Below are 26,325 nucleotides of genomic sequence, written 5' to 3' on the forward strand. Positions count from 1 at the left end.
TTACTGCTAGACTATTTTAAATCTATTTCTGGCCTTCGGTCAGTAATTATTTAGAGACCACGTGTTTTTGATATGAAATGATCCAGCTATCAAGGTTTATCCTATCTCTTCCCACAATGTTTTTAACTATGTCTGTCTTTCTCTCCCTCTTCCTCCCTTGAGAGGCAGGTGGAGACAGAGGAAAGATGGAGAGAGGGAGGTAGATAGAGAGAAGTGGATAGACAGCTAGGCAGCCAGAGCGATGTGGTTAGAGAGAAAATAGGCCATATGGACTGAACTGGCATGGTAATACATCCCTGTCAGGAAAGAGAGAGGCAGAAGGCGAGAGAGAGAGAAGGAAAGAATGAAAGGAGGGAGAATCTCAGGGACACAGATGGAGGGAGACAAAGATAGGGAAGAGAGAATGATGCATGTTGCTGGGAGAGGGTGACATTGTGTTTCTGAGATGAAAGCCAGTCATAGGGGATGACTGTCATGCCACAGACTCACACACAGTCGGAATACTGCACATTGACTTGTTTAATCACAGTCCTCTTCATTCTCTATATTATATAAATGTCAATATACAGATGATTATCAGCAATCCAATTTGTCTCTTTGTTCCAAGGTGGAAACAATGCAGACGCAGACATAATAAATGTTGATTCAATATACACTGACTTGCTTCCAAGTCGAATTCCCCAAATAAAAAATAAATTATCCAATCGCTGCGAGCAGGGTTCGAACCTGCGCGGGGAGACCCCATTGGATTTCAAGTCCAACGCCTTAACCACTCGGCCATCGCAGCTGGCGTCGTCACTACCATAATTATAGTAAGAAGTATCAGGCCTGAAGGCATTGCGAAATACATTTTAGTGTATGATGAATACACATTCCGCACAAGTCCTACCATTTCCGAATAAGTCCGACCATTTCCGAACAAGTCCTAAACATTCCGAACGCAAGTCCAAACAGAGGCGGAGGGGCAGTCACATTTCACGTGACGTAAAACTGTAGAAGACTACTAAAAGCGAACTATCAGTTAACTATTAATTTTTTGATTGTTTAGTTCTTAGAATTAGTTAAGTGTACTTTTTTATTTTTTATTTATTCCTGCCACAGTAAATTCCATGTTTGTGTAAACCTACGTAGCCTGCTGAACTTCGATAGCCTGGTTCTGCCCTCCTTACGTACTTCTGCTCAATTTTTATTTTGCTTCTGAACTAGGTCTGGGATTTCGGTGTATTAGTCGGATTTCAGAAACAACATTTTTGTAGGTCCAATCAGCGAACAGAGGGAGTGGCTGAGAATGATGACGTTGATGTCGTTCGCTAGTTTGAGTTGTAGTTCAGTAATGGCGGCAGAGTCGCTGCCGAATATCCAAAAGTTAAAGCCGGAGCAAGAACAATCTTTGCTAAGTTTTGTTGGTGGCCATGATGGTGTGGCCCTCCTCCTCACAGGGTTCGGGAAAAGTTTGATTTTCCAGCTACGGCAGCTAGCTCCGTTACAGTAGTGGTGAAGGAGTTGGCTAAGGCGAACGCTATGGTTATGGCAGATCAGAGTGGCTCTGGGTAGATCCAATAGTTTTAAACTTCATCAGAGTACCCACTTTCAAGGAAGTTAACGCTTGTCAATGGAGCGATCCCAGACCCTCTGTACAAATGAAATGTACGAGGGTCTGGTTAGGACCAGGCTAGAACTTCGACCCACACAGGACACAATGGCTGTTTATCAATCCATGTTTTTCTCTGTTCTTGTGTTCTAGCCAACTCTTTAAGTCATATTTCATTGCCAAGTACGGTCCCAATCCAAAGAACACAAGTCACAGAGAACACCAAAATTACCCGGAAGTGTTCTTGATCCGCCCCTTTTATCGAGGGTGCATCAGAGGACACTAACTTAGAAAACAAAATAAAACAATATAAATATACAGTCACAATAACATCTGTCTGATTCTTAACCCTTGTGCTGCCTTCGGGCCACATGACCCAAAGGTTCATAACGAACCATCGTTGTGTTTACCCAATTTTACCCAATACAAAAACAAATTAAAATAATTTTCTTTTAACCCTTGTGTTATCTTCGGGTCATTCTGACCCATCAGTCATTGTGACCCACCGTCGTATTGCGACAACTTTATTGCATACAAAAACAAAGTGAAGCATTTTCTTTTAACCGTTGGGCTGTCTCAGACCCCCCCCCCCCCCCCCCACATTGCGAAGGTTAAAAGAAAATTATTTTTATTTGTTTTTGTATTGGGTAAAATTAGGTAAACACAACGATGGTTCGTTATGAACCTTAGGGTCATGTGACCCGAAGGCAGCACAAGGGTTAACCTTCGCAATGTTGGGGTCTGCGACAGCCCAACGGTTAAAAGAAAATGCTTCACTTTGTTTTTGTATGCAGTAAAGTTGTTGCAATACGATGGTGGGTCACAATGACTGATGGGTCAGAATGACGCGAAGATAACACAAGGGTTAAATGTACAGTTTGACAACAAAAAAAACTTACATTTCCCTGAATACAGACTCTGAACAATGGGTTTCACCAGGGAGCACAACTTCATACACTTGTCACTGTATGGCTAACACATGGACTGGCATTAGCCGCTACACGTGAATCCATAGACATCCATCCAAAGTAAATATCAAATACATAATCCAGTTAAAAGATGACCAGGTATAATTTGAACCTTTCTACATACATGTTTTTAACCAGTTAATACAAGATTTACCTATTTATTTCACACGTGTACTCCAGCATTTTCCCGTGCCGGAGCTGCTTCCCTGCTCGGCCCGAAAGAAAGAGAGCGACTAAGATGCACCGCGAAACTACTTGGCTTGTGACATCGCCACCTAGTGGCTGAAATAACCTACTCAAAATGTACCTTGCCTTTCTTTCAGGTTTAGAACACAAAAATACATACTGTAGGTAACCAGAAATAACTGTGATGGGGGTGTTACAACAACCACCATACATGGCGAATAAACCAAATTCTGATTCTGAAGGGACCTGTAAAAAAAATTTAAGCTCTGAGAAACTTTCTCACTGGACGGCAAACACAATTCCGAACACATTCCGTATTTTTTACAGCCATTTCGTAATTGTTTATAAAGCTTTATTGACAGCAATAGCATACCACGTGGGGATGTAGCTCAGTGGTAGAGCGCATGCTTCGCATGTATGAGGCCCCGGGTTCAATCCCCGGCATCTCCACTTTTGATGGATTCTAATGTTTCGTACAAGGTGTAACATTGATAACCGACGTTGGCATCCTCTCACCATGTTAGCTTACGTTAACTAAATACAAACAACTGATCTTAGGAAACTAACGGACAGTTTTTATTCAGTAAGACGCAAGTAAAGGCAACAGCAGGGGGAGACATACGGTTGATGACGTAATCTGGCAGCATCAGTCCCTTATACATTATTGTGTGGGTACGATCGTGAGAAGTGGTAGCCAGATACTATAGTGTAGGTACGATCGGGCGTAATGGTAGCCAGATACAAATACATTACTTGTATCAGAACATTCAGAAACAAAAGACACCATGGTTCCACTGGGGCTCGAACCCAGGACCTTCTGCGTGTAAAGCAGACGTGATAACCGCTACACTATGGAACCACTTACTCCCTAAGAAAATATAACGGGATACATAGCCAAGTACTCCTTTTTTCTAAAACTCAACTACACGATGGAAAACATGGCGATATCTGCCATAAGTATAATAAACGGGGATTCGTTTAGCAGCCCTAATATTTGCTTGCTATCTTAGTGAAGTCCCAGAATGCACAACACTGCGCCACCACACCAGCATGCTCTGCAGCAGCTTTTACATTACCGTACGGGAGTTTTATTCTGCCGTTCAGCTAGTTAGCTAGATCAAAACATTCCGATTTTCCCGTCTACGAGCCACGCCACCCTTGCAACACTGTCTGTAGTGTTTATCAATTGCTACTATCTAACTTTTCCCAAAACTAACAATGGCAATGTACGTTGACCGTGTAACATAATTTAACTCTTAACAGGAGATATATAGGTAGGTCCAGATGGTGCAAGACAGTGGATGTATAATTGAAGAAAGTTATCAGGTCACATGGCCATCAGATTACCTTTGTAGCTAAGGCGGTCACCTGCTTCCGACAGGCCTCAGTGAAGACAACTATTTGTTCTGACTAGCAGGAATACGCCCACACCACTTAAACAAAATTGCGACAGCTTTCCTGCCTCTTCTCATCCTGTGCATTTGTTAGAAAGGGCCCTTCTCTCCTCCCTCTTGAGCCCGCCCCCCTGTGGCCCCCTCTCTGTAGTGTTCCCAGGCCGCCTCTGCTCTCAGGGTCACGGGCTGTGTGTTGAGGGCCCAGTGTTAATAAAGCCAGTTGGAGCGATTCCCAGGGCTGTTCAGAAAGTAGATGGGTAAACAAGAGTACACACACGCACGCACACACACGCACACAAAGATAGGCCCATCTTCTCACATTAGAAATACATAACACATTTTTTTTAAAAACAATTTTCAATGAGTTTATTGATTCAAATAGACAGTTATTTTAATTGTTGATAGCAGCGACATAAGAATTTCTGATCATACTCTGAACAGTGCTTAACTAAAAGGAATGATCCGTAATGGTTTTGTGATGGATAACCTTGAGAACCTTGATAAGGTAGGTGGATGCTGTTCACTGCATGGAGCATAATGTCTGGTGATTAAAATATTTACAAAGGCCGGTTGCACAAAGCACCTTAAGTTAAGATTTTCCTTAAAGTCAGAGTTAAGGTTTCCTTAAAATGTAATCGGTTGCACAAAGCACCCTTAAGTATTTTCCTTAAGGTTTCCTTAAATGTTCCCTTAAGTATTTAAGGTTTTCTCCTTAACTTCGTCTTATACTTAAGGAATCCCTTAAAGTTCGTTAAAGCGTTGCACGAAAGACCTTAGCAACCAAACTAAGGAAGAAAATTTAAGGTACCTCTAGTTCATTTTTAATCCGCAACATGGCCGAGTTTATGGATATAAATGAACGTAGGCCTATCCCAAGAAGTGTTCCGCGACCGCGAAAACCCAATGGATACACTTAATGATGAGCAATTGATCTTAAATTATAGATTTGACCGGCAGTCAATTTACGAATTGTCCGACCGTTTACAGTTGAGTCGATACCAATGATGTTTGCTACCATCACTGCCTCATCTGAAAGTGGTTTTGGAGGTGGACCACCACCTGAAAATGTATTCCAAACAAAATGTATTTTATGTCAATGTAGTTGTTTTATAGCACTCTGTATAGGCTACTGTGCTGCTGCAGTCTAAACATGAAGGCTATTTACGGGTCGGCTAGTCTACCTCGACTAGCTACTGTAACAGTAAATGTTACAAAACGTTACTGTGTACAGTAGCAACTACAGTAAGCTACACCTACAAGTAAAGTTGATCTCACCAGTTTTGTTGGACTCCCTCCTGAAATGCGTGATCTCTTTTTTGGACATTACAGTTAAGTTATCATATTTTTTTTGAATTTCTGAAATTGACCATTTGATCAAACTTCGTGAGTTTATGTTGGTTGCTATTTCCTCCCACATTCGTAGTTTTTTGTGGGCTGTTATGTGCGGATCGAATTTACTTTTCAGTATGTGTTTTCTTTTGCTATATTCCTGTAGACGGACAATCTTTTCCTCCTCTGACCAATTCGGTTTTCTTGCACTTTTTTTCCAAATTTTAGCTCTACAGTAGCTCTTGTAAGGTGATGTAGGCCTACTAACGATAAAACTGAACAGACGCGGTCACCGTGGAAACGGTCGAATTTTACTGCTGTGAAATCACGTTTAATGTAGTAAATCCCTTAACGTTTCACCTTAGCTAAGGAAACCATTTAAGGGATTCTGTGCAACCCCCTTAAGTAAATCCCTTAGCTAAGGAGAAATCTACCCTTTAGTGTCATACTTAAGGAAAAAACTTAAGGTGCTTTGTGCAACCGGCCTGATGCCTTGAAGAAGTAAAGTACACTATGATAGAGACCTACACAGCACAAACAAGGAGGTCAGTCTGATATAAGAGGCTAGATACGATTATTCTGAAACATGCCAGAACTTGTTCCATCCTAAAAACCATACATATCACAGCTTAAAAAAGGAAGACCAAAGTCAATACAGCATATAAATCATCTGTATCAATCAAACTATCTGTACTAGCAGTTGCAGTGACTGATGAGAAGCATTCAGGAGGTGCTAGGTAGGTTAAAACAGCGTAAACACCAGTACTCTCCACACAGCTGATTCGCAACAGTTGCTGAGTGTCCTGGCTGAAGCATGGTGTCTCAAAGAGCTGTCAGTAGCACGCCACTGTACTGACGCTGTACTGTTACACAACACCAGCCAGGACGCCGTCTGACGGTCCCAGTTATCTGGAGCAGTTAGATGGACAGTTCATCTCAAGCTAGCTCATCCTCTCTGGGCTGAGGAGTACTGTGTGTGTCTGATATACTGCCAGTGATAAAGCCCCCAGCTCTGCACAGACTCACAAGTCAAGAACCCAGGAGCTTTTTTCAGAGGATGGATTTACGATTCATGAGCATGCAAAAGGACGATAGCACTGGGCCAGACTCCTACTTATTTCATATCTAGCTCAACTCAGTAGTGAAATTGTATCTGACGAGTGTATATCCCAAAGAGGACATCAACATTTACAACAAAAGACTGATCTGATAACAGTGGTGCTATACAGTTGTTCATCATAAAAAGCATGTAATTACAGCAGGTTTATTGCAAGTTGACATTTCTGTGTGAGACACAGACAAAAAAAATAGATTTCTAGTGCTTTTGTTCGGTACATTTTAAATGTCAACAACTTTGTCCTCCAAGTGCATGCTAAATGTGTGATGTTATCATTGTTACTGTATCAGTACTATCCAGAATAAAAGCCTATTAGTTACATGTGCTATGGGCCCCTTTCTAATAGCATGGTGGACTTCAATGGTTACTAAACCATCATCACCAAATTCAAAAGTATGCCATATACTACCTTAAAGTGAATCAGAGAGCCTTAAAATAAAATAAAAAGATAATTGCTATATTATAATCATACCATCATACCTACCAGTAATAATTGAGGAAAAACAAACCCATGAAGCTGTTCAGAATACTGTAGTATTCTTGCATTGCCCATGTAATATCAAAAATACTGTACTGCATACTGTACAGTTCCATCATACATATCTCTACAAAAGCTATAACCAGTTTAGATTTCCCCAAAACAGATGGTGATTTTTGGTTACTTAACGTAATAGAGACAGTGCATAGAATCCTACAGGGGTTTGCAGTTGTGGTGAGAATCTCATTATAAACTATTTTCAGTAAAGGGTAATGTAGCTACTGCACATCTTATTATATCCATTATTTCAAGCCTCAGTGTGCCAGAAACTGTTATTGAACTTTCAAACTCGTTTTCTGGAGTACACTTCCTCACCCTGGCCCTCAATTCAACATCCACATAAACACATGGTTTCATCGGTCACTGGGTTTAAAAAGAAAAGCAGGAGAACTGTGTCACAGACTCAAGGAGGTCACCTCTTCTCACACTCTGGTCCCTGCGGAGAATCCCCTTTTTGTACAGTTCCTTTTTTCCCCCATCCGCCTGTCTTTGAGAACAATAGCACCAACAGAACCAAGCAGAGCTTCGAAAATGGGTCCCGACAGAGCTGAGCGAGCTGTGTGATGCAGCACAGGCCTCTGTGTTGCCAGGCAGCAGACAGGGAGTACACGCAGTAAAAAAGACACATGCTTGCTAACGTTTCTGACCCGCAGTGCACTCTTCCACCAAAGTCTTCGTAGTTGTCTGTGAGGAACGGGAGAAAGGACATACTGTACTGCAACCGTGTCAGCTCAGTCTGAGTCATGTGTTTACCGAAGACATTTCACATGAGGGAAAAGTGTAGAAGATATTTAGCATCGCTTAAACACTAACAGCAACTAAAGCAAAGTGCCGGGAGAATGCACTTAATATGAGTGCTCTATTACCCAGCCTTGTGATCCTGCAAGGGTGTCTGACTTCACAGTCCCTTGTCTCATCTACACTAAGAAGGACTGAAAGCAGACAGTGAGCGGAGGGGGGTGCAGGCAGGGAAGAGGAGGGTGGATGTCGTCAGGTGTAGATCCCCTGCAGGCCCCCCTGCAGACAGGTGCTGTTGAGCCCGTTCAGACGGTGGCTGTCCATGATCTGCAGGACATCGTCCAGGATGGAGGGGCCCAGGTCGAGGTGCAGGGAGAGCAGGGAGCCAGCATGGGACATGTAGGAGTGCTCCTGGCTGTCGTCCTCCACATAGGGGTCCTGGATGCACACGTCATCCACCGAGGAGACCCTGGGCAGGGGTGGGCTGAACCTGGCCGTGCTGCAGGGCGACTGGGTTGACGGTGAGGAGGGACCCTGGCCAAGGGGGAGGGCCCTGTCGTCCAGGTGCAGTCTGGGGGGTTTGGGCGGAGGGGCTGCACTCTGAGGCGACTGGGGGGCAGGGGGGGGAGCGGAGGTGAGGGGCAGAGTGATGGCCTGCACGCCCCCGATGACGGGCAGAGAGAAGGCGTTCTTCAGCAAGGGGGAGCTCTCCGAGGAGGGCAAGTGTCCGCTGACGCTGGCCGTGCGGCTGAACTGGAAGGGCTCTCCATACATGCTGGAGCGCTGGGACAGGCTGTGGCCCTGCTGGCCCGGGAGCAGGTGGAACTTCCCCTGCAGGAAGGACAGGTCCCCGAAGAGGTCGTCCTCGCCGCCACCGCTGCCGATGTGGATGGTGTGGCGGAAGTCCCCCAGCGGAGGACTGATCATGTCCGAGGACAGGATGTCCCGCAGCTTCTCCTTCTTCCCCTTCCTGCTCCGCCGCTTCAGGTAGATGGGGGCCTTGGTTGACATGTCGGGACCCCTCCCTGGGCAGCAGAGATTCAGCCCTGGCAACAATGTGAGGGGCGTGGCTGGGAGAGGAGGCTCAAGAGGGCTCCTCTCACACAGAGCTTCAATAACTGGACTGGAGGACCGCACTGCTGCAAGCACCTTCCTCTGGAGCTACGTTCCCGGAGGTCGGTTGTTATTCTGAAGGAAGTCCACGAGAACCTACTCCTCTGTGAGAGATCTTCAGAGTGGAAGGAATGTCGGGCGGATACGCTTGACGGCTGGGAGACGTCTCTGTGAGGTCAGAGGACCGTCCATCCAGACTGCTCACCTCCAACTGCTGACAAAGGAGTAAAGGACATGTCACCATACAGGCCTCTCAGATCATCCAATTGCCATCACTTGAGAATTACAGAAGGAATAGTTATTTCCTAATTTACTATTAATATTTAAAATCATGCTTTGAGATGAAATTAGATCAAAAGCTTAATTGTGTCTGAAGGAGAAGCTAACACTGGTGACATACTCGAAAATCTTCACAGCCCAGAGACCCGGTTTGACCACATCAAATACATCCAAGAGTTTAATGAGTTGAGCTAAAAGAAAAATAAATCCATATTTCCATCGAATCATTTGGGGACAGGACATAAAATAATCACACAGTCTATTGTTGTTGGCAGTGCAGTGTGGGAAAATACGCTCTTCCCCTGAGTAGTGTGAATCCTGATCCGCTGAACTGAAATCACACACTTTGCTGGAGGGTGACATGGTCACAAAGCGAGTTCAATCCCCACATTTTACTACTCCACCAGACGTGAATGAGATACGCTCCCGCTCCTGAAACGTCTTTGAGGAGATCATGTGGACCAGCCATGTGAGGCGTGGACAGAGCAGGGAGGGGGAGACGTCGGGACTGTGAAAGTGTGAATTAGGAAAGGACATTTGGAGGAGGACACCAGAGGGGGTTAGCCTGATATAAACAGCTTTGGGGCAGCTTTAGCTCGGCGGCGTGAGGAGCGGTGACAGGCATCAGGTCTGAGGGAGCCAGATTAGCCTCCATCAGGACTCAAGAGAGCCATGACCTAGGGGCACGCCTGGGCTGGGCTGAGCAGCAGCACCTGGAAAACACAAGAGGGCCTGGCTCGCATGCCACAGACATGAACTCATACTTCTTTGGTTACAACTATGAGATAAAGCGCTAGAGAGAGAAAGAACGAGAGAGCGGGAGAGAGAGAGAGAGAGAGAGAGAGAGGGAGAGAGAGAGGAAGAGAAAGAGAGGGGAGAGGGAGGGGCCGATGCACACTTACACAGGCACCTAAGAGAGCTTTCGCTTCAATACAAAGTGGGATGGTCCTTCGCTGTGAGCAAGATCTCTCAAAAAGTAACAAAAGGCCAACGCCTCTTATCTGACAGCGCTCAGAAAAACCAACCCTCACCTCGGCGTGAATGGAAACAATGGTCGCCTAACTGTATTCAACCACAAAAGGTGCCCATATGATGTAATGTGATGCCAGCTGTGCTGAGCAGGAGGAACAGGTCCAACCGACTTCTGGGTGTAGACAGATGCCTCTCACAATAGGACTGATATACATTGTTGAACAACGGAAAGAAGGGGGGGAAAAGGGAAGGGGGGGGGGTGAGGGTCAGAGACCAAGACAGACAGAGAGAGAGAGAGAGAGAGAGAGAGAGAGAGAGAGAGAGAGAGCAAGACAGAGAGAGACAGAGAGAGAGAGCAAGACAGAGAGAGAGAAAGCAAGACAGAGAGAGAGACACAGAGCAGGACACAGAGCGACACGAAGGGAGTGAAAGAGAGAGAGAGATGAATCGCTGGTCTGTGGAGATAAGGAGTCGCTGTGGAACACAGGGAGCGCTGGGTCCGGCCTCCTCTCCTGGCTGCCCTCTCCTCCATTTGGCCAGAGCCTGGGAGCCTCTCTCAGGGCCACCATTGTGGACCTGGCCTGTGGACGTGAACACTTTGAACACTTTGTTACGGTCTGAAGCGCACATTCCGTCTCTTTCATTTGAAAGGGCAGGACAGAGGCAGCAGCATCTAAGCGGCTCGTCTGAACCCTGACAGTGTTCGTGGACTTCTACATTAGGCTACTTCTACACAGCCAAAAATGTGTCCACATGCCTCCACAAAACACTTTTTGTTAGTCTGAGCTGACAGATCAGTCTTATTAGCAGTCCATAGTAGCCTCAACACCTGACATCAGCAGGTTACTAATGGATGAAAGATTTAGTCTTTAAACATTCCTCTCCTCATCACACATACACAATCATGCAAGCGCAAACACACGCACACAATCATGCACACACACACTCCATCATCCGCACATGTACACATGCACACACATGCACGCACACACACAATCATGGGCATGTGGATACACGTGGACACACACACATACCTTTAAAACTCTCCATGCACTCTCCTCCCCTAAAGAGGTGGTTTTGATGGTTCATTGCTTCATCTTTCACCACAACAACCCCAGCCCAGACCTCTCCAGCCCCTGGCTTAAACAAACTGGTCACATGACATTAATTGGTTGTTTTGAAACAGCTTTAGACATGAGGGGAGACCACTGGTCGAGTGCAACGGTCTAGAGGAACAGACAGACCACCAAGGTCGTCAACCCAGATCTGGATACCACAGGCATGGGCCATATTGTTTTGTTGAGGCGTAACGGCTAGGTTCATCGCATTTTATTCATTCAATTATCAGAGAATGGGAGTCCTCACATGAAAGTCGTATAACATGCCTCAGTTTCCTCCCGAAAACAGTCCTCCAGTTAGTTTACTGATACCAAGGAACAGCACGTTCATCCACACATTCACCCAGATACAGGATAGTTCCGATGTATAATATACATCATATAATATATTTGTTTTTTTAAGGTCATTAGATGTTTTTGTGTATTAAAAAAACATTAACATAAGACAAAGAGTATGTCAGAGTACTTACATAGTCATTTTGTTTTTGTGCACCATATGTGACCTAATTTCCAGATATGAGACTATCTGACCTGCATCTATGGCTGCCGACTTTAACGACCATAATCTATACCCTAATGCTGGATGAAGCCCTTGAAAATCTTCCTTGTTTGTTTGTTTGTTACATCATACATGGAACATACTGCCACAACATTTTGGGCTTGAGTATCCATTGAGAGCTCACACAAAGAGCACAGTCAGAGGTCTAAGGAGGACATTGTTCACTATGCACTACCGTTCACTGCGACTGAGCACTTTTTAAACAATGCCAGCACTGTCACTATTCAAACTCCTGTCACACAGGAGGGCAGGGACAGACACGGGCATGAGGGGAGGCTTCACATCGGTACTTGGTGGGAATTTCACTCCACCAGGGCTGTTGAAACATGGTCTGGTTGAAAGATGTCAGGTGTTAAACCCCCCCGAACCTGACCGACTTTCCTTTCACGAGCCTGTACTGAAAGTGATTAGTACAAGATCTGGATCTGAGATGTTTCTGGATGACATTTCACATTCCTTCCTCCTGAGATAAACATAACCCAGCTAATCATTTTGAGAAGGAAATAAACACACCTTAAATAGAAATGGTAGAGCTTTTTTTTGAGCCAGAGGAGGAAAGGGTGTGTTTAGTCTAATGATATTTTACACCAAAAACAGCACAATGTCATTTATTGTTTTTGGGTTACAAAACATTGTAGACTCTTTCTCCACAATCTGTGGTCCTGGACATCCTACAACGCCTTATGGACCTAGACAACAAGGCACATTTTGGTCTCTAATGCTCTCTGATGGACCACACAGAACTCCTGATGCCTACTTGACCATCCTGTGGCTTTCTACTGATCCTGTACTTCCCAGCACAGTAGCTGACCACTGCACACACTGACACACACCAAAGAGCACTGCAAATGCTCTCATTCATAACTCTGAATATATGTGTTTCATCATCCATTCACTTGGGCATTTTTACTGTTATCTCTATTCTCATTGCATGTTCAGCCTATGGTCTGCACCTCTCTATCACCAAACGTCTTTGGAAGAGGGGATCCCACACTGAATTGCTCCTCCCAAGGATCCTTCCTTTTTGTCCTCTAAGTTTGCCTGGGAGTTTTTCCTTGTCTTCTTTTACGTTGATTTAGATGCAGTTCTATGGGTTTATGTGAATCTCTATGTGACATTGCTTGTAAAAACCGCTATGCAAATATATTTTGTAATTTTTTTGATAATTTCAAAGGAATGAGAAAACAAATGTAGGTGTATGCGTCATCTTATGACGCATTTACAGTTCCTGTGTAACCTGCTTATGTAGCCTATCCCAGTCTTTTACATCAGAGGTAACATTAATAAATGCACAATACTTCGTCAACCTAATTCATGAACCAGCGGTCATGTTTTAGGAATATAACAGTAGACTAATGCAAGACCGCAGGTAGGCTAATATCACATAGAAGTGGCTTACTTTTACCGAGGCGGCACCTCACAATACTGTACATGCGAGATAAAGCTTATCTTAGTAAGTTGTAGTTAAGGTGCGCTATTTTAGCAGCTAAAAATAACATAGTTAAAGACTTACCGCGTCGCTCCAAGATAATTCCGACATCCAGTAGTGTCAGCACCATAGGCTTGTAAAAACTTGAATAGGTTTATGGTACAGAATTATAAAACAATCAGGCCACTGAAAAAATATAATGTTACGGCTGTTAACTAGGTCTCCATGAGTGCGGCGATGCAGAGGTGCCTGCACCACAAAAATAACCTCCTCACTTGAAACCGTGCTCCGCAGCCTACAGTGGATGTGCTGATACAGTGGAACCAGAGATGCGCTTCATATGACACCCCCTCGCGCGCTCTCCTGTACGCATGCTTTGCGGGTGCACCTCCTCAATTAGTGAGGAGTTGTAAAGTGCGGCACCGGATTTTTGCAGAAAAAGGCAAACGTGTGGAAACGCTCGTGGCAGGCTCGTAAATCTATATGGGTTCATTCAGGGTCTGTAGTCCACGCTACATCAGTGCTACATCAACTACCATACATCGTGGCCTGGTTTGGCTACGACTATTCCTCAGAGATGCAGTGATCCATACCAGGCTTTGTATGTCTCTATAGGAATATTTCTCTTCTTCCTTGTTGCTCCCAAATTCCAACCCAGGCAGGCGCTGCCGTAGATGGACGCTGCAGTCGCTGTTCAAATGTGCACGCTTCGACGGGCGCGCGATTATTGACTCATCGCCGTTTACACCCCTAGGCAGGGCTATGATAGTTCTGCCAGAACTAGCTTCCATGGAAACATGTATTATTATCTAGTTCACAGTCAAACGTGACAATCCAGAGGGGCATATCATGATTGAATCAAGTGATAGCCTACCATAACTTTGTTGTCGCTAATCGCTTTGTAATCACCTAACACAAGAGAATGCAGTAAACACAATCACAATAAAGCGCTTGAAGAAAAAGAGAGAGAGAGAGGGAGTGGGTAGTTGTCAAATGTATCTAAACTTTCTTGGCTTTTGCAAAAAATCAAGTCCAAAGCTATATACCACCTGCATGGGGTTTAAAGCACCGTGGACATTGAATTAGAGTTACAATAGCACGTGGCATCCAGAAGAGAGGCACCATGACAACTTATTAAAAAGGCAGATATCCCTCACAGCCCCCACTAAAATCCCCTGCTAAAGCTATTGACCACTTTGAGTCAACAATGTTGAAAATCTGTCTCAAATGTCATCAACATTTAACGAGATTAACTTCTACCTAACAAGGGGTGTAAATGCCTTCATGTGTAAAACGTTGCGTAATCAACACTGAATCAAGTTGAAGCAGGTTTTGGTTGCGGGCCCACTGATCCAGCCAGAACGAGCAGTTCCGTACCGGACACAGGCACACACAACCATTGTCGTTATTCCTTCCTCTCCAAGCTCTAAATACGGCCCAGATGTTATGAATGTTTCAGAGACCTGTATATTCCTGAGATACAACGAACTTTAGTGTTATGAGTTCACTTGCACCGTGTCCTTGGACTGCTAAGTGGAAAAAGCAGACTGTGCAGTCAGCTCCCCAGTGTCCAGGACGCATCCCCCCACAACCTGCTGTCATGCATAATGCATGGGGCTTAAAAAGCAGGGAATCAATGCAATACTACCTACAGCCTCCTTCAAACTAGTTCATTAGTTATCTACTTGCATGTGGCAGAGCAAGGGGTGTTGTGAACTAACTATTTGGTAGATAACATTTTATTAGGCAGCATTCAAATCACCAGTTGGAATATATGAATGAATATGGGTGACTCATTCGTGTTGCCTTAGCATCAGAGCAAAAGAACAACCTAAAAATACTAACAAGATACAAGAAAACTTACCAAATGGGACATCATCCTTTATCTTCATTCTAGTTCATTCTAGTTAATGAATAAAACAACACTGTATAAAAATGTTACTCTATCCTGATATTAGAGAGGAGTAGTCTAGCATGTCAGAGACACTTGCTACTGAAGCGAAGGGTTCCTAAAAGCATTGTGACCTCCTTGTCTTTTCTCTGGGAGCTTCAACGGTCGCTGGGTAACTGGCTATTGTTAGGTTAGCCGTTAGCAGAAAGGGGAGCCCGTGAGAGCCTATTGAAAGGGGGCTCTGACGCTTTTGAAAACTGCTTCAGTATATCGCAGTTGCCAAGTTGTCCAGGGAACTTGATTAATTGAGGTCTGTGAGGCCATTTACACTTCTTGTGCAGAGAATGCGGATTTGAAAGTGTCCGTTACTATTTAGATCAGAGTATTTGTCATTCCTTCAAACCGTGACAACACCACATAAGTGCTTTCTATTGAAGTTATAAAGCAGGGAATTACATTTGAAGTCATTTGAAAACACAAAAGGTCACACCAGCATCCATCCTCTGTAGTTTAATGTTACGAACAAGCTGCTAAACAAGGAACATTTGCATACCCTCCCCTCCCCCCTTACGTAACATGCCAACTACCATTGAATCAACTGAGATACAGGGGATGATGATGTGAAGGATGCCAATGCTTCAGCAGGGTGTGGTATAACACAGACTACCTGGCCCTTTAACATGTTTGGAGAATGATCTGGGCACGCTTCAGACAGCACATTAGAAGCACTTAGAGGAGGCCATGTGCAGCCAAGTTGGAGAAAATCAAGAACAAGACGTACTCGCTCAGAGCTGTTTTATGTCTGGCAAACGGGAGACAGGATATGCCTGAAATGCCCTTCCTCTCTCTGCCGTCGATGTCAGGATAGGCCTGAGAATGTGACAGTGTGTTCCCAGGGCTGGCCCTCGGTGCTGCACAAAACGTTTTCGAAGTGCCAGTTTGGATCACCCAGAAACCAGGCAATGTAACTGAATATCGTAACTGAAGGTTCTGCAGTGAACGTTGCCTCACCTGTGTGTTTAATAGATTGGTGTAGTCGGGGTCATGTAAATTATTTACTGGTTACCTGGCATCAGCAGGCCCTCTGTCAGCATTTAAGAGCTTCTATTTCCGACATAAACACTGAGACGAACAGGATTAGGAAATGCATGTAAAGTCGCATTGTAGTTTCAAATCCACAATCAAAGAGACACATTACAAATAACTACACATGCACAAGGCATGTTTTTCTTTTAAACCATGTTTTATTATTCCTAATATTAGATGTAGATACACAAGTCAACAAACATTTCGATTCGTAATGAAAATGCTCCACAGCACACGGACATCTTGTGGAAGGGTCTGGTATTACAGACAAATACCTGAAAATGGACAGCAGTTATAGTTATAAGTTGCAGTAGTAACAGTAGTAGTAGTAATAACAGTAGCAATAATAAGAATGATAATCATAACCAATCATAGTAGTGATATTAACAACTCGAATTAGTCACAGAGGAAGGGATTGACATTCTTTAAAAGTCATGAAAATGAGTTTGCATGGACAGGCTTATCAAACGCTGCAGAACCGATCACCGGATGAGAAAATACAAGCCCCTGTAAAACAGCACATCCCCCTTGCTGCCTAAAGCTAAAAAGGTAAGCTCAAATTTGCCATCTGTCTTCTTGTCCATGTGTGTCTGTTCCTCTTCAAGCAGGAGACATCCCTTCTTCATACACGTTTGTCACTCAACAGCATCGCCCTCTAAGCTCTTACCAGCCCTCTGCCATCAATGATAAAGTCTGGCCTTTTTCGGTCATCGCTCACCTCAGACTGAACATCATCAACCCAAGTCTGACACCAGTTCACAGCCAGGCAATTCAGGGGTGTGTGTGTTTTGTGTCCTAGAGAGAGATGGTGTTTAAAGCATTTGAAATAACGGCATCCATTATTTTGCATCACATGACCAATTTGGCCAACCTACTTTTAAGACATCAACATTCATAAGAGATCCAGAGATTCACCGATCACTTTCCTGGGCTGTTCATTGTTCACACCTGCACCTACTTGAATCTGGCAGGATTTCAAGAGGGTCACCATAGCACAAGTACGTCCATGAGAGGGTACTAGAACCTAGCTTCGGAAGTTGAGCGTCCATTCAAGCTGGTTTTTAACGTTTGGGTGTTTCTCTGGTGGTTTGGTAGACAGGAAGTCCTGACCAAGCCAGCTCTCAGCTTCGCTGCTTAACACTTAGATCCCTGACTGAACCTTTTAACAGCTGCTTCCGTACTCTAAACAGAAGCTCAGCCTCAAAGCTGGTTCTGAGAACCCTCGTAGACAAAACAGTCAGCCGCCAAGCAGTTTAGGCCGGTCAATCTGCTTAGTTTATCTGAAATGTTCTTTAAAAAATCCATGACAGCTCCTACCACTATTGGCAATGAGAGAGCAACTGGCAAAAACATCCACAAGGGTAACACTGTGTTCCCACATCCAGCCTTGCACTATTAATAAACAAATATTACGTTCCAAACGTGTCTGAGTTGGACTTAAACATCGTCTTATTTAAATTACCGTTTTCAATGAACTGTTCTTTGTATTATTGATCTTTAACTGTTAAGAGGTGAGATAGTTTGACCAGTTCGGTCCAGTGTAATTCTCCGTCCTACCCAGTGTGGGTTTCATGGTATATCATGCCATGCTAGACATTGCTTACATGGAACCTCACGTACCTAGAGAACATCAAGTAGATGGGACTAGGAGACAACGATGACACATATACAAGTATAATCCTATATGAAGCCATGCCACATACGGAACAGCACGCAGCTCGCCTAGAAAACCACTGAAACTTTTTTTCCCTCACTGTCACAATCAAACGCGGAGAGATCGCCATCGTTAACGCTCTCCTTCACCTCACGTCCTGAAGCCGTGTCTGCGGGCCTGTCTGAGCCTGCGTATAGTACCTGGGTATTAAGGCCATACATGAAGTCAAGGCCAATGGGCAGCATTTGAAACATTCTTTTGAAGATTTGTACCAAACGATGCGTTATCAATGATAAAGCTCGCTTTGTGGTTAAGCACTGATTAAATTAAATGGATAGTCTGTGCTTGTGAAAAGTACAAAGTAAACATGGGCTTGAGTAAGGCTCAGCTCTCTCAGGCATCATCATCCTGCACTTGACATCACACATTCTTTACCCAGAATCCCATCTGCCACCTCATCATTCCTTAGCCCACCTATAATGACCCCCCCCCCACCACACACCCGATCTCTCTGCCCTGCTTGCCCCCTCTCCGAGTCTCTCAGAGGAGTGTTCCCCCGGCCCAGATCCTCTCCTCTCCTGAACCGTGTTCAGACACACTACACCACTACGTGTCTATACCTGGAGAAGGTATTTGAAGAGGGAAACTGAAGTCTGAAAATCATCCCGGAGGAACGTTTAATCAATTTAGCAGTGTCATCTACATGTTCAAACCAAAAAACATTTTTTTTTTTTCTTTTTTTCCGAAGCCATCCCATTAACTTCCGTTGGTGTGAATGTGTGTGAGTGTGTGTGTGTAAAGATAGAACAGTGGCACCCAACTTGCTGCCTCTGATCAAGAGTTACAGAAAACGTGCAAAACCAACAGCACCACATCTCACACTCACCCTTACTAGAAAACTAACCCTCTCTGCTTTATAAAGAAACAACTCCAAATCAATGCAGAATTAATCCCTCAGAAGAAGAATAAAATCAAATACAAGTAAGAGTTGAGATAAAATTGAAAATAAAACCACTTTAAATATATATTTGTCATTTTCCCCACTGATGATTACTTACTGCACACTGCTAAAATGTACCGTTTTTAAAAACGCCTCAGAACTTTCCTTCCAAGAAAAAAAAAAGATAACAAAACAAACAGAATCAAGACCAACGTGGTCTCGTACGCTCATCCAAAACTCTCTTTCTCCTCCTCAACGTTACTCAAGATTTCTACTGACAAACTCTTTTTAAATAATATCTTTTCTCAAACCTGCAACAGCAAAAAAGATAAATAAAATAACAGCAATAATATTGGTAAAGTTATTAACATCAATACCAAAACAAAAACAAATCGATGTGGTCCTTCCGAAGGAGAAAGAGAAGGAGAGATGAGAGAACAGGTATAGATGGAACCTGCCATAGCACCGTGTGCCATGGTCGCTCTCTCGGTTGCCACTTAAACAGCATTGAAGTAAGCTGCCTGTCTCCAGACAGGCTGACACAGCTAACTCAACCCAAACCGGATCTAGAGTGTGGGGGGGGGGGGGGATCTGACTGGAGGGAGCCTCCCTCTCTCTTGGCCAGAGACGAGGTGACTGTCCCTGCTTCCACCAGAAACCCCTCGTTATCTACTAGTGAGTCAGGCCAATATAACTCTGTTGGCCCAAAGCCTAAAACTCACGAAAGCCATGGACAGAGGAGTACTAGGGGTGATGCTGGATGTGGAGACGGTTCCAGATAGCTAAAGGGAAATAACTGACAAATGAATAGAGATAGAAAGAGAGAGCAAGCTCTGCCTGTTGTAGTTGTTGAGACTCCTCAGGACTGAGGCCGGCAGCAAAGCGTTTTATGCGACACGAGCGCTTTTTCCTTTCCTTTCTGCCCTGTTTCAGTTTGTTGGAATTTTTTTGACAAATATTGTTTGGGTTGAAGTCGGCGTGTTATTTCCCCCCTCAACGCCAAATGTTTTTATTTCTTCTTGCCGAAGAAGCTGAACCTCTTCTCGCGGTCCTTGTCCTTGCCGTCCTTGTTGCGCATGGTGACGCCCCCGGTCTCGGCCGAGCTGGGGGAGATGGGGGGCATGGTCATGGCTCGGCTCAGGGCCCGGGGGCCCACGGGAGAGTGGTCCCCTGACCCCACCGGTGGGATGATGGCCTGGATGGAGCGGATCCAGGAGCTCATCTCCCCCTGACACACACACACACACACACACACACACACACACACAGGTTAACTCCGACTGACAGACAGACAGACAGGCATGACAGGAGCAACGTTGTGACCAGCGTGTGTTTTCTCTTACCTCGTCCTTAGCTTGGAACAGATACTCTCTCCCATCTCCTAGCCTGCATGGAGCATGGAGAGGACAAGCTCAGTGTTAAACACATCTCTACTCCCCTCTGGATCACCTCTACAGCATTAGGACCGCAGTGACTGTGCTCTCTCTAAATGTCACGCGGTGAACGAGCGATCGGGCTTATCCAGCCACCGAATCAATCAACCGACAAATCGACCACCCTTCCCCCGACCTCCTCCCCTCTTGACACGCTCCTACCGAAGCTTGAACACGTGTTTCCTCTTCTTGTAGTCGTTGGCCACCTCGCACACGGTCTCCCCCAGGCTGACGGGCACCTCCCCGTGGTAGGGGATCCCGTTGGACGCGCTCTTGTTGTCCTTGTAGAAGCCCAGGCTTCCCTTCCGCAGGACGCAGTACACGTTCTGCCAGGACCTGAGGGAGGACGGCTCAGAGATCACAGGGTGATCACGGCCTCTCTTTCACTCTCCTCACCTCCATTTGCATTTCTACACTCTTCACCCCCCCCCCCCCTCCCTCCCCACACACTCCCCCCTCCCTTACCTGGTAGCTGCCTTCTTGTTGTGTGACTCCATCTCCTGCTTGCGGCAGAGCATGCCCTCCATGGCGTTGGGGCCCGGCTCCGCCCCGCCCCTGCTGGGCAGCGTGGCCGACGGGTCCAGCCTGGAGGAGGCCAGGCCGCTGTCTCGACCCGGCCCGTTCACAGAGTCCGTCTCAGAGCCCTGCAGGGGGAGATACGGGCTAGTCAGGACACGGCTGGACGGAGCACATCACACTCTCACTCTTACTCTCTCTACAGAAAGACCACAGAGCTAGCAGCCATGATGACACCACTGGCCAACAACAACAACAGCGTGTCGTTGTTGATGAACTCACAATGCGAAACAGACATCCTCACACAGAAACACCCTCACACAGAAACACAGACATCCTCACACAGAAACACCCTCACACAGAAACACAGACATCCTCACACAGAAACACCCTCACACAGAAACACCCTCACACAGAAACACCAGACATCCTCACACAGAAACACAAACATCCTCGCACAGAAACACCCTTGCACAGAAACACCCTCACACAGAAACACCCTCACACAGAAACACAGACATCCTCACACAGATACCGACTCACTCTAAACAGGGGTGACCCGTGACACAGCACCCCTCACTGCCAGGAGGGGAGAAGCAGGAGGCCAGCCCAGCGTCTCAGACACACACAGCACCACACACACTCATGCAATGATGTTTCCACTGAACGACTCCAGACACAATCCATAACAAGGCAGCAGGAAGTGATGCGGCTCACTGCGACACGTAAGGGACAACACATGGTTGACTACGTTCCCTGGCATCAACTTGGATTTGAGAGGAAATCTTGAGTTTCCGCCTCGGCTGAAAACCTATTCTCCAGTCGGCCTGCTGAACAACAGCTGAATGCACGCTGACACACAGGACCACTTGGGCGAAGCTACTTTCACGAGCCAAGACGACACATGGGTTCTATTCGCTAGCTTCAAGCTAATGACAACAATTGCTCTCACGATCACTCATGTCCTGGTCAGTTACCGACACAGACTGAGAGGAACTCAGCAGAGGGACTGTTCCTGGGGGGGACGGGGACAGGGACAGGCCTGGACAGCAACACGGGGGGGGGGGGGGGATGATGAGGCTAGGCTAGCAATGATGGCAGCCGTGACAGGGAGCGATGGCGCCCTCTGCTGGGCCAGGCTGAGGTACTGCGGCATGACCAGGAGCAGGGTGCAGGCCAGGCATGGGGAGGGGGGTGGGGGAGGGATGAGGAGGCTAGGCTAGGACTACGCCTGGTCGGGTACTCACACGCTCCAGCTGCTTGGGCTTAGAGACGGGCTTAGGCTGGGCTTTCTTTCCCACTGACAACGACACTGATAAGGACTGCAGGTAAAAACGCAACAGGAAATGGGAGTTAAGAGGTCCTGGAGTGTGGAGTGTTGCTCGCCAGTGTTAGTGAAACATGACAAGACCCTGACACACAAACAAGTAGATCATACAGAGACACAGACACTGGTATCATAAACAAACTCACACAAAGGACTGATGTTGAACCGACCGTTTAGGTCTTCTTAATTGATTACTGATAACTTACAAGATATACATATCGTCACAGGTACAAACAATGACAACACATATTCATCATACATGAACAAGATGACGTAGAGAAGACCACGACATTAAACATCCGAACTGTGAACACCAAAACGACGACTTGTTCGGGTGTGTTAGAATCCCTGGTCAAACATTCCTGAGACTGGATGTGACTGGATGTGAAGAGCATGAGCATGATGAGACTGTGGGAGGCGTGTCTCACCTGGGACGTGTCCTGGTCACTGTGGACTCCATTCACGGATACGGACTGGTTCAGGGTGGTCTGGTCCAGGCTGGTCCTGGAGGGGTACACAGGGGCGGGGGGGATGAGAAGACGACCCAGACATGTCTCGAAGATGTGTGTACATAGACTATAACCCTAACCCTTTTATCCAAAGCAACAAAGGGGGATTCGAACCTGGAACCTCTTGATTTGCAGTCAAATTGCTCTGCCCCTGCTCTCTACCCCTCCACTTAGCTGCAGCCCGGGTGTCCAGGCCTCCCAGACTCACCTGGCAGCAGATTCATGTGCTTGGCTCTCGGCCTCGGACGGGGCCACTTCCGTGGGGGGCGGTGTGGGGGGCCGCCTCGCCCTCTCCTCCTCCTCCATCCTCCGCTGGCGCTCCTGCTCCTCCAGCTGACACACAGAGGGATGATTAACGGACGAGCGCGCCAGCCGCTGTCTGAGAGGCCAGACAGCGGCTGTGGTCGGAGGAAGGAGCCAGACGCATCACTCCACACACTCTGGCAGGCAGAGGAGATGCCATCTCTGATACACCTCTCTCACACACACACACCCACCCACACCTCACACACGCCCTCACCGTGGTGAGCTTCTCCAGCAGGACGAAGCGCTCCTCCCAGCCGTGGGCCAGCTTCTCGAAGGCCTCGTGGCGTTTGATCAGGCTCTCCACCTCGTCCACGTTGGCGCCCAGCTCCCCCGCCCGCACCAGGGGCTCCTGGCCCGCCAGCCACGACTCGGCCACAGAGGCATCCCGGCCGAACTGCAGCACCTCCAGGACTGACGGAGACACGGCGAGGGCCAGGCGGGTCCCACCGGGAGCGTGAGACACGAGGGAAAGGCGATACATGCCGACAAACGTACTGACACTGGTACCTCACATGCTACTAGTTTTACTCATCCAACCTCCCCTCACCCGCCCTGCCCAGAGAACATACTCCTCACCCGCCCTGCCCAGAGAACATACACCTCACCCGCCCTGCCCAGAGAACATACCCCTCACCCGCCCTGCCCAGAGAACATACCCCTCACCCGCCCTGCCCAGAGAACATACCCCTCACCCGCCCTGCCCAGAGAACATACCCCTCACCCGCCCTGCCCAGAGAACATACCTATCTGGAGGTGGTCCATCTTGTCCTGCCACTTCTTGTTGGTCTCAGCCCTCCGTCCCTGGAGCTGGTCCAGCTTCTCCCTGATCTGAGACGTGGTCACATTGCACGGGTCAGGACAGCAGTCCAACAGCTAACAACTCTGTGTGTGTGTGTGTGTGTGTGCGCGTGTGTCATACCTCGTCGGCTGCGTAGTGGTTGTTGTTGATGAGAGTGTTGCCCATCTCATAGCAGGCGGTGAAGCTGTCCGCCCGGGTCTCGATCTCAGACTTGATGTCCTGGTGGTTGGCGATGACCAGTCCAGCCGAGGACACATCCCTGGAAGACACAGGCAGGGGACAGACAGGTCAGGGAGGGACCAATCATTCCCCTTCACTGGATAAACTCCAATCCCCGGACAGATCTGGTCGTACTGTACTTGTACGCCGGCAATCAAGTTGAACAAGTGGTGGGCGTGGCTTCACCTGGGGCTGTCGTGGGCGTCGATCTGCAGGTTGACCCCGTCCATCCACAGCATGAGGTCGCGCACCATGTTGGAGAAGCGGAACTTCTCCACCGTGTCCAGCAGGAGGAGCCGGCGAGCCTGTCCGGCCCCCAGCAGGCCCTCCCATGCCTCGGTGATGGAGCGCTCGCTGCGGTGGATCTCCTCCGCCTTCTCCCCGGCGTAGGCCTTCTGCAGGCGAGCCGCGTCATCCTGCACCTGGTTCACCTGCGGGTGGGGGGGCGGAGGAAGACCGGCTCAGCGAGGGTTGGGGGGGAGGTCGGGTGGTGTAGCGCGTGTGTGTGTGGGGGGGGTGGGGGAGGCGAGCGTACCTGGCCGCTGAGGGCCTGGATGTCGTGCTCGTAGGCCGTGTGCTGCCTGTGCAGGTGCTGGACGGTGTTGAGGTCGCGGCCCAGCTCCGAGGGCAGCGCCTCGCGCTTCTCCCTCACGCGGCCCAGCGCCTCGCGGCCGTCCTGGTGGAAGCGGTGCAGCTCGTACGAGGCGGCCAGCATCTGCGTGCGCGTGTCGATCAGCTCCAGCAGGTCGGCCCACGCCTCGTTCAGCCCGTCCTTCCACTCGGCCACCGTGGCGTTCTCCGGGTGGCCCGACTCGATCAGGTCGTCCGCCTGCCCGTTGACGCCGTCCACGCGCTCCTGCCCGATGTTGCTGGTGTCCCGGGCGAACTCCCGGAACTTGTCCCTCAGCATCTAACACAGAAGGGGAGGGGTTAGCAGCCCTGGTCTACGGTTGGCTGAATGCCAGGCTGGTTACCCAGGTGTGGAGGGGGGAGGTTGGAAGCTGCTCTCACCGTGACATGCTCGTAGTCCTGGCCCAGCTCGTGGGAGCCGGCCACCACCTCCCTCTCAGCGATCCACTGCTCCAGGTCGTCCACCTCCCTCTTCAGCTGGGTCAGCCTCAGCCTCTCCTGCAGGCGGCCGCGACGCTCCTCCGCCAGGTCCTTCAGCCCCGCGTACAGCTTGTCCACCTGGGCTTGCCGTAGGGTGAGCCTCTCACTGAGCACAGGGAACCAGACCACACATGACCATCAGTCCCCAGCCGTATAACTCAAACATACACAGTACAGTCAGCTGTCATACGGTTTTTGGGAACCAGTTGGGATATTAGGTATTGGGTTATGTGGCTCTCTCTGGCCTGGTTGCCCCTCTATGACCTCTGACCTCTCGGGGTGCTCGCTGGTGACCATGAGGCGGCTGCTGTTGGCCAGCTGGTGGATGGTCTGGGCGTAGTCCTCCAGGGCCTGTTCCAAGATTTGATGCTTTTTCACCATCACCATGGCACTCTGCTCATCCTGCAGCACACACAAACACACACAAACACACATGTGTGTACACACACACACAGAAGGAGGAAAGTGCATCGATTACACAACGACGCTTGAGAAAAAAAAAACACATCTTGGCGCTCCGCTCATCGTGCCCACCCAGGGGGGGGGGGGGCGGCCTCACCTTGGCCTTCTCCTCCGACATCATGTGCAGCTCCTGCTCCCCCATCCAGGCCTCGGCCTCGGCCGCGTCCGTGTAGAACTGCTGGGCGCGGTTGGCCTCCACCAGGCGCACGTGCCTCTCGTCCGTCTCGGCGATGAGCTGGGCCCACAGGTCCCTCAGCTCGGCCAGGCGGCCCTCCAGGGCCGACCGCCTCTCCCCGTCCACCTCCTCCTGCCCCGGGGCCAGGTTCCGCCGGTGGGCCTGGATGTCGTCGATGCGCGGCTGGTGGCCCTGGATCTCCTTCTGCAGGGTCTGCGTGACGGGGGGGGGGGGGGGGGAGAGCGGGGAAGTTTGTTTACAAGTGGGGTTGCGGATTGGAAAATGCGACGCAGCCCTGCCTCTCCTCCAGGAGACGGCGCCTGCACTCCTTGGCGTGTGGTCGTGGGGACAGGGTGTGTACCTGGTTCTTCTTGATGAGCAGCTGCACACTGGGGAGGTCCTTGCCATGGTCTGTGGAGTTGGCCAGTGGCATCCTCTCCTTCACCCACAGCTGATGACGACCAGACACACGCAATGAGTTATACAACCTACAGCTACGTATACAACCTCGATGAAACTAAAACGGAAGAATCTGCTGCGTAATGTAATCAAAATGTACTATCAATG

General features: G+C 48.0%; 2 protein-coding genes and 3 non-coding genes across 10 annotated transcripts in view; 1 reads left to right on the forward strand and 4 right to left on the reverse strand.

Annotated features, from left to right (window-relative positions):
- Positions 1–705: 705 nt before the first annotated feature.
- Positions 706–787, reverse strand: trnas-uga (transfer RNA serine (anticodon UGA)). The gene has a single exon. It is a non-coding gene; the product is annotated as a tRNA-Ser (tRNA).
- A 2,336-nt stretch (positions 788–3,123) lies between these two features.
- trnaa-cgc (transfer RNA alanine (anticodon CGC)) lies at positions 3,124–3,195 on the forward strand. Its single transcript has one exon. It is a non-coding gene; the product is annotated as a tRNA-Ala (tRNA).
- Positions 3,196–3,531: 336 nt separating this feature from the next.
- Positions 3,532–3,604, reverse strand: trnav-uac (transfer RNA valine (anticodon UAC)). The gene has a single exon. It is a non-coding gene; the product is annotated as a tRNA-Val (tRNA).
- An 888-nt stretch (positions 3,605–4,492) lies between these two features.
- cdc42ep2 (CDC42 effector protein (Rho GTPase binding) 2) lies at positions 4,493–15,337 on the reverse strand. Of its 3 annotated transcripts, none has more exons than XM_062485334.1 (2): positions 15,196–15,337; positions 4,493–9,188 (listed from the first exon to the last, which is right to left on the reverse strand). In XM_062485334.1, the coding sequence occupies exon 2, from the start codon at positions 8,870–8,872 to the stop codon at positions 8,114–8,116; it is 759 nt and encodes a 252-aa protein (XP_062341318.1). In that variant the 5' UTR covers positions 8,873–9,188; positions 15,196–15,337; the 3' UTR covers positions 4,493–8,113. The 3 variants fall into 3 exon arrangements, with proteins under 3 accessions (XP_062341318.1, XP_062341317.1, XP_062341315.1); XM_062485333.1 differs by lacking the exon at positions 15,196–15,337 and adding an exon at positions 13,416–14,037 and having other exon boundaries at positions 4,493–9,185; XM_062485331.1 differs by lacking the exon at positions 15,196–15,337 and adding an exon at positions 13,416–14,037.
- Positions 15,338–18,614: 3,277 nt separating this feature from the next.
- Positions 18,615–26,325, reverse strand: part of sptbn2 (spectrin, beta, non-erythrocytic 2) — a 48,490-nt gene continuing 40,779 nt past the window's right edge. For 2 of the 4 annotated variants that reach the window (XM_062485954.1, XM_062485955.1), the window contains 16 exons: positions 26,120–26,209; positions 25,681–25,971; positions 25,393–25,523; positions 25,023–25,227; positions 24,547–24,921; positions 24,198–24,442; positions 23,913–24,051; positions 23,737–23,821; positions 23,208–23,404; positions 22,896–23,020; positions 22,607–22,682; positions 22,099–22,173; positions 20,801–20,979; positions 20,498–20,671; positions 20,246–20,288; positions 18,615–20,130 (listed from right to left, as the gene is read on the reverse strand). In XM_062485954.1, the coding sequence (XP_062341938.1) occupies positions 19,912–20,130; positions 20,246–20,288; positions 20,498–20,671; positions 20,801–20,979; positions 22,099–22,173; positions 22,607–22,682; positions 22,896–23,020; positions 23,208–23,404; positions 23,737–23,821; positions 23,913–24,051; positions 24,198–24,442; positions 24,547–24,921; positions 25,023–25,227; positions 25,393–25,523; positions 25,681–25,971; positions 26,120–26,209 (2,649 nt within the window). In that variant the 3' untranslated portion in view covers positions 18,615–19,911. The remainder of the gene's footprint in view (positions 20,131–20,245; positions 20,289–20,497; positions 20,672–20,800; positions 20,980–22,098; positions 22,174–22,606; positions 22,683–22,895; positions 23,021–23,207; positions 23,405–23,736; positions 23,822–23,912; positions 24,052–24,197; positions 24,443–24,546; positions 24,922–25,022; positions 25,228–25,392; positions 25,524–25,680; positions 25,972–26,119; positions 26,210–26,325) is intronic. The other 2 variants (XM_062485956.1, XM_062485957.1) reach the window with 1 other exon arrangement.

The sequence above is a fragment of the Osmerus eperlanus genome, chromosome 19, assembly GCF_963692335.1.
Source record: "Osmerus eperlanus chromosome 19, fOsmEpe2.1, whole genome shotgun sequence".
In the NCBI taxonomy this organism is placed as follows: domain Eukaryota; kingdom Metazoa; phylum Chordata; class Actinopteri; order Osmeriformes; family Osmeridae; genus Osmerus; species Osmerus eperlanus.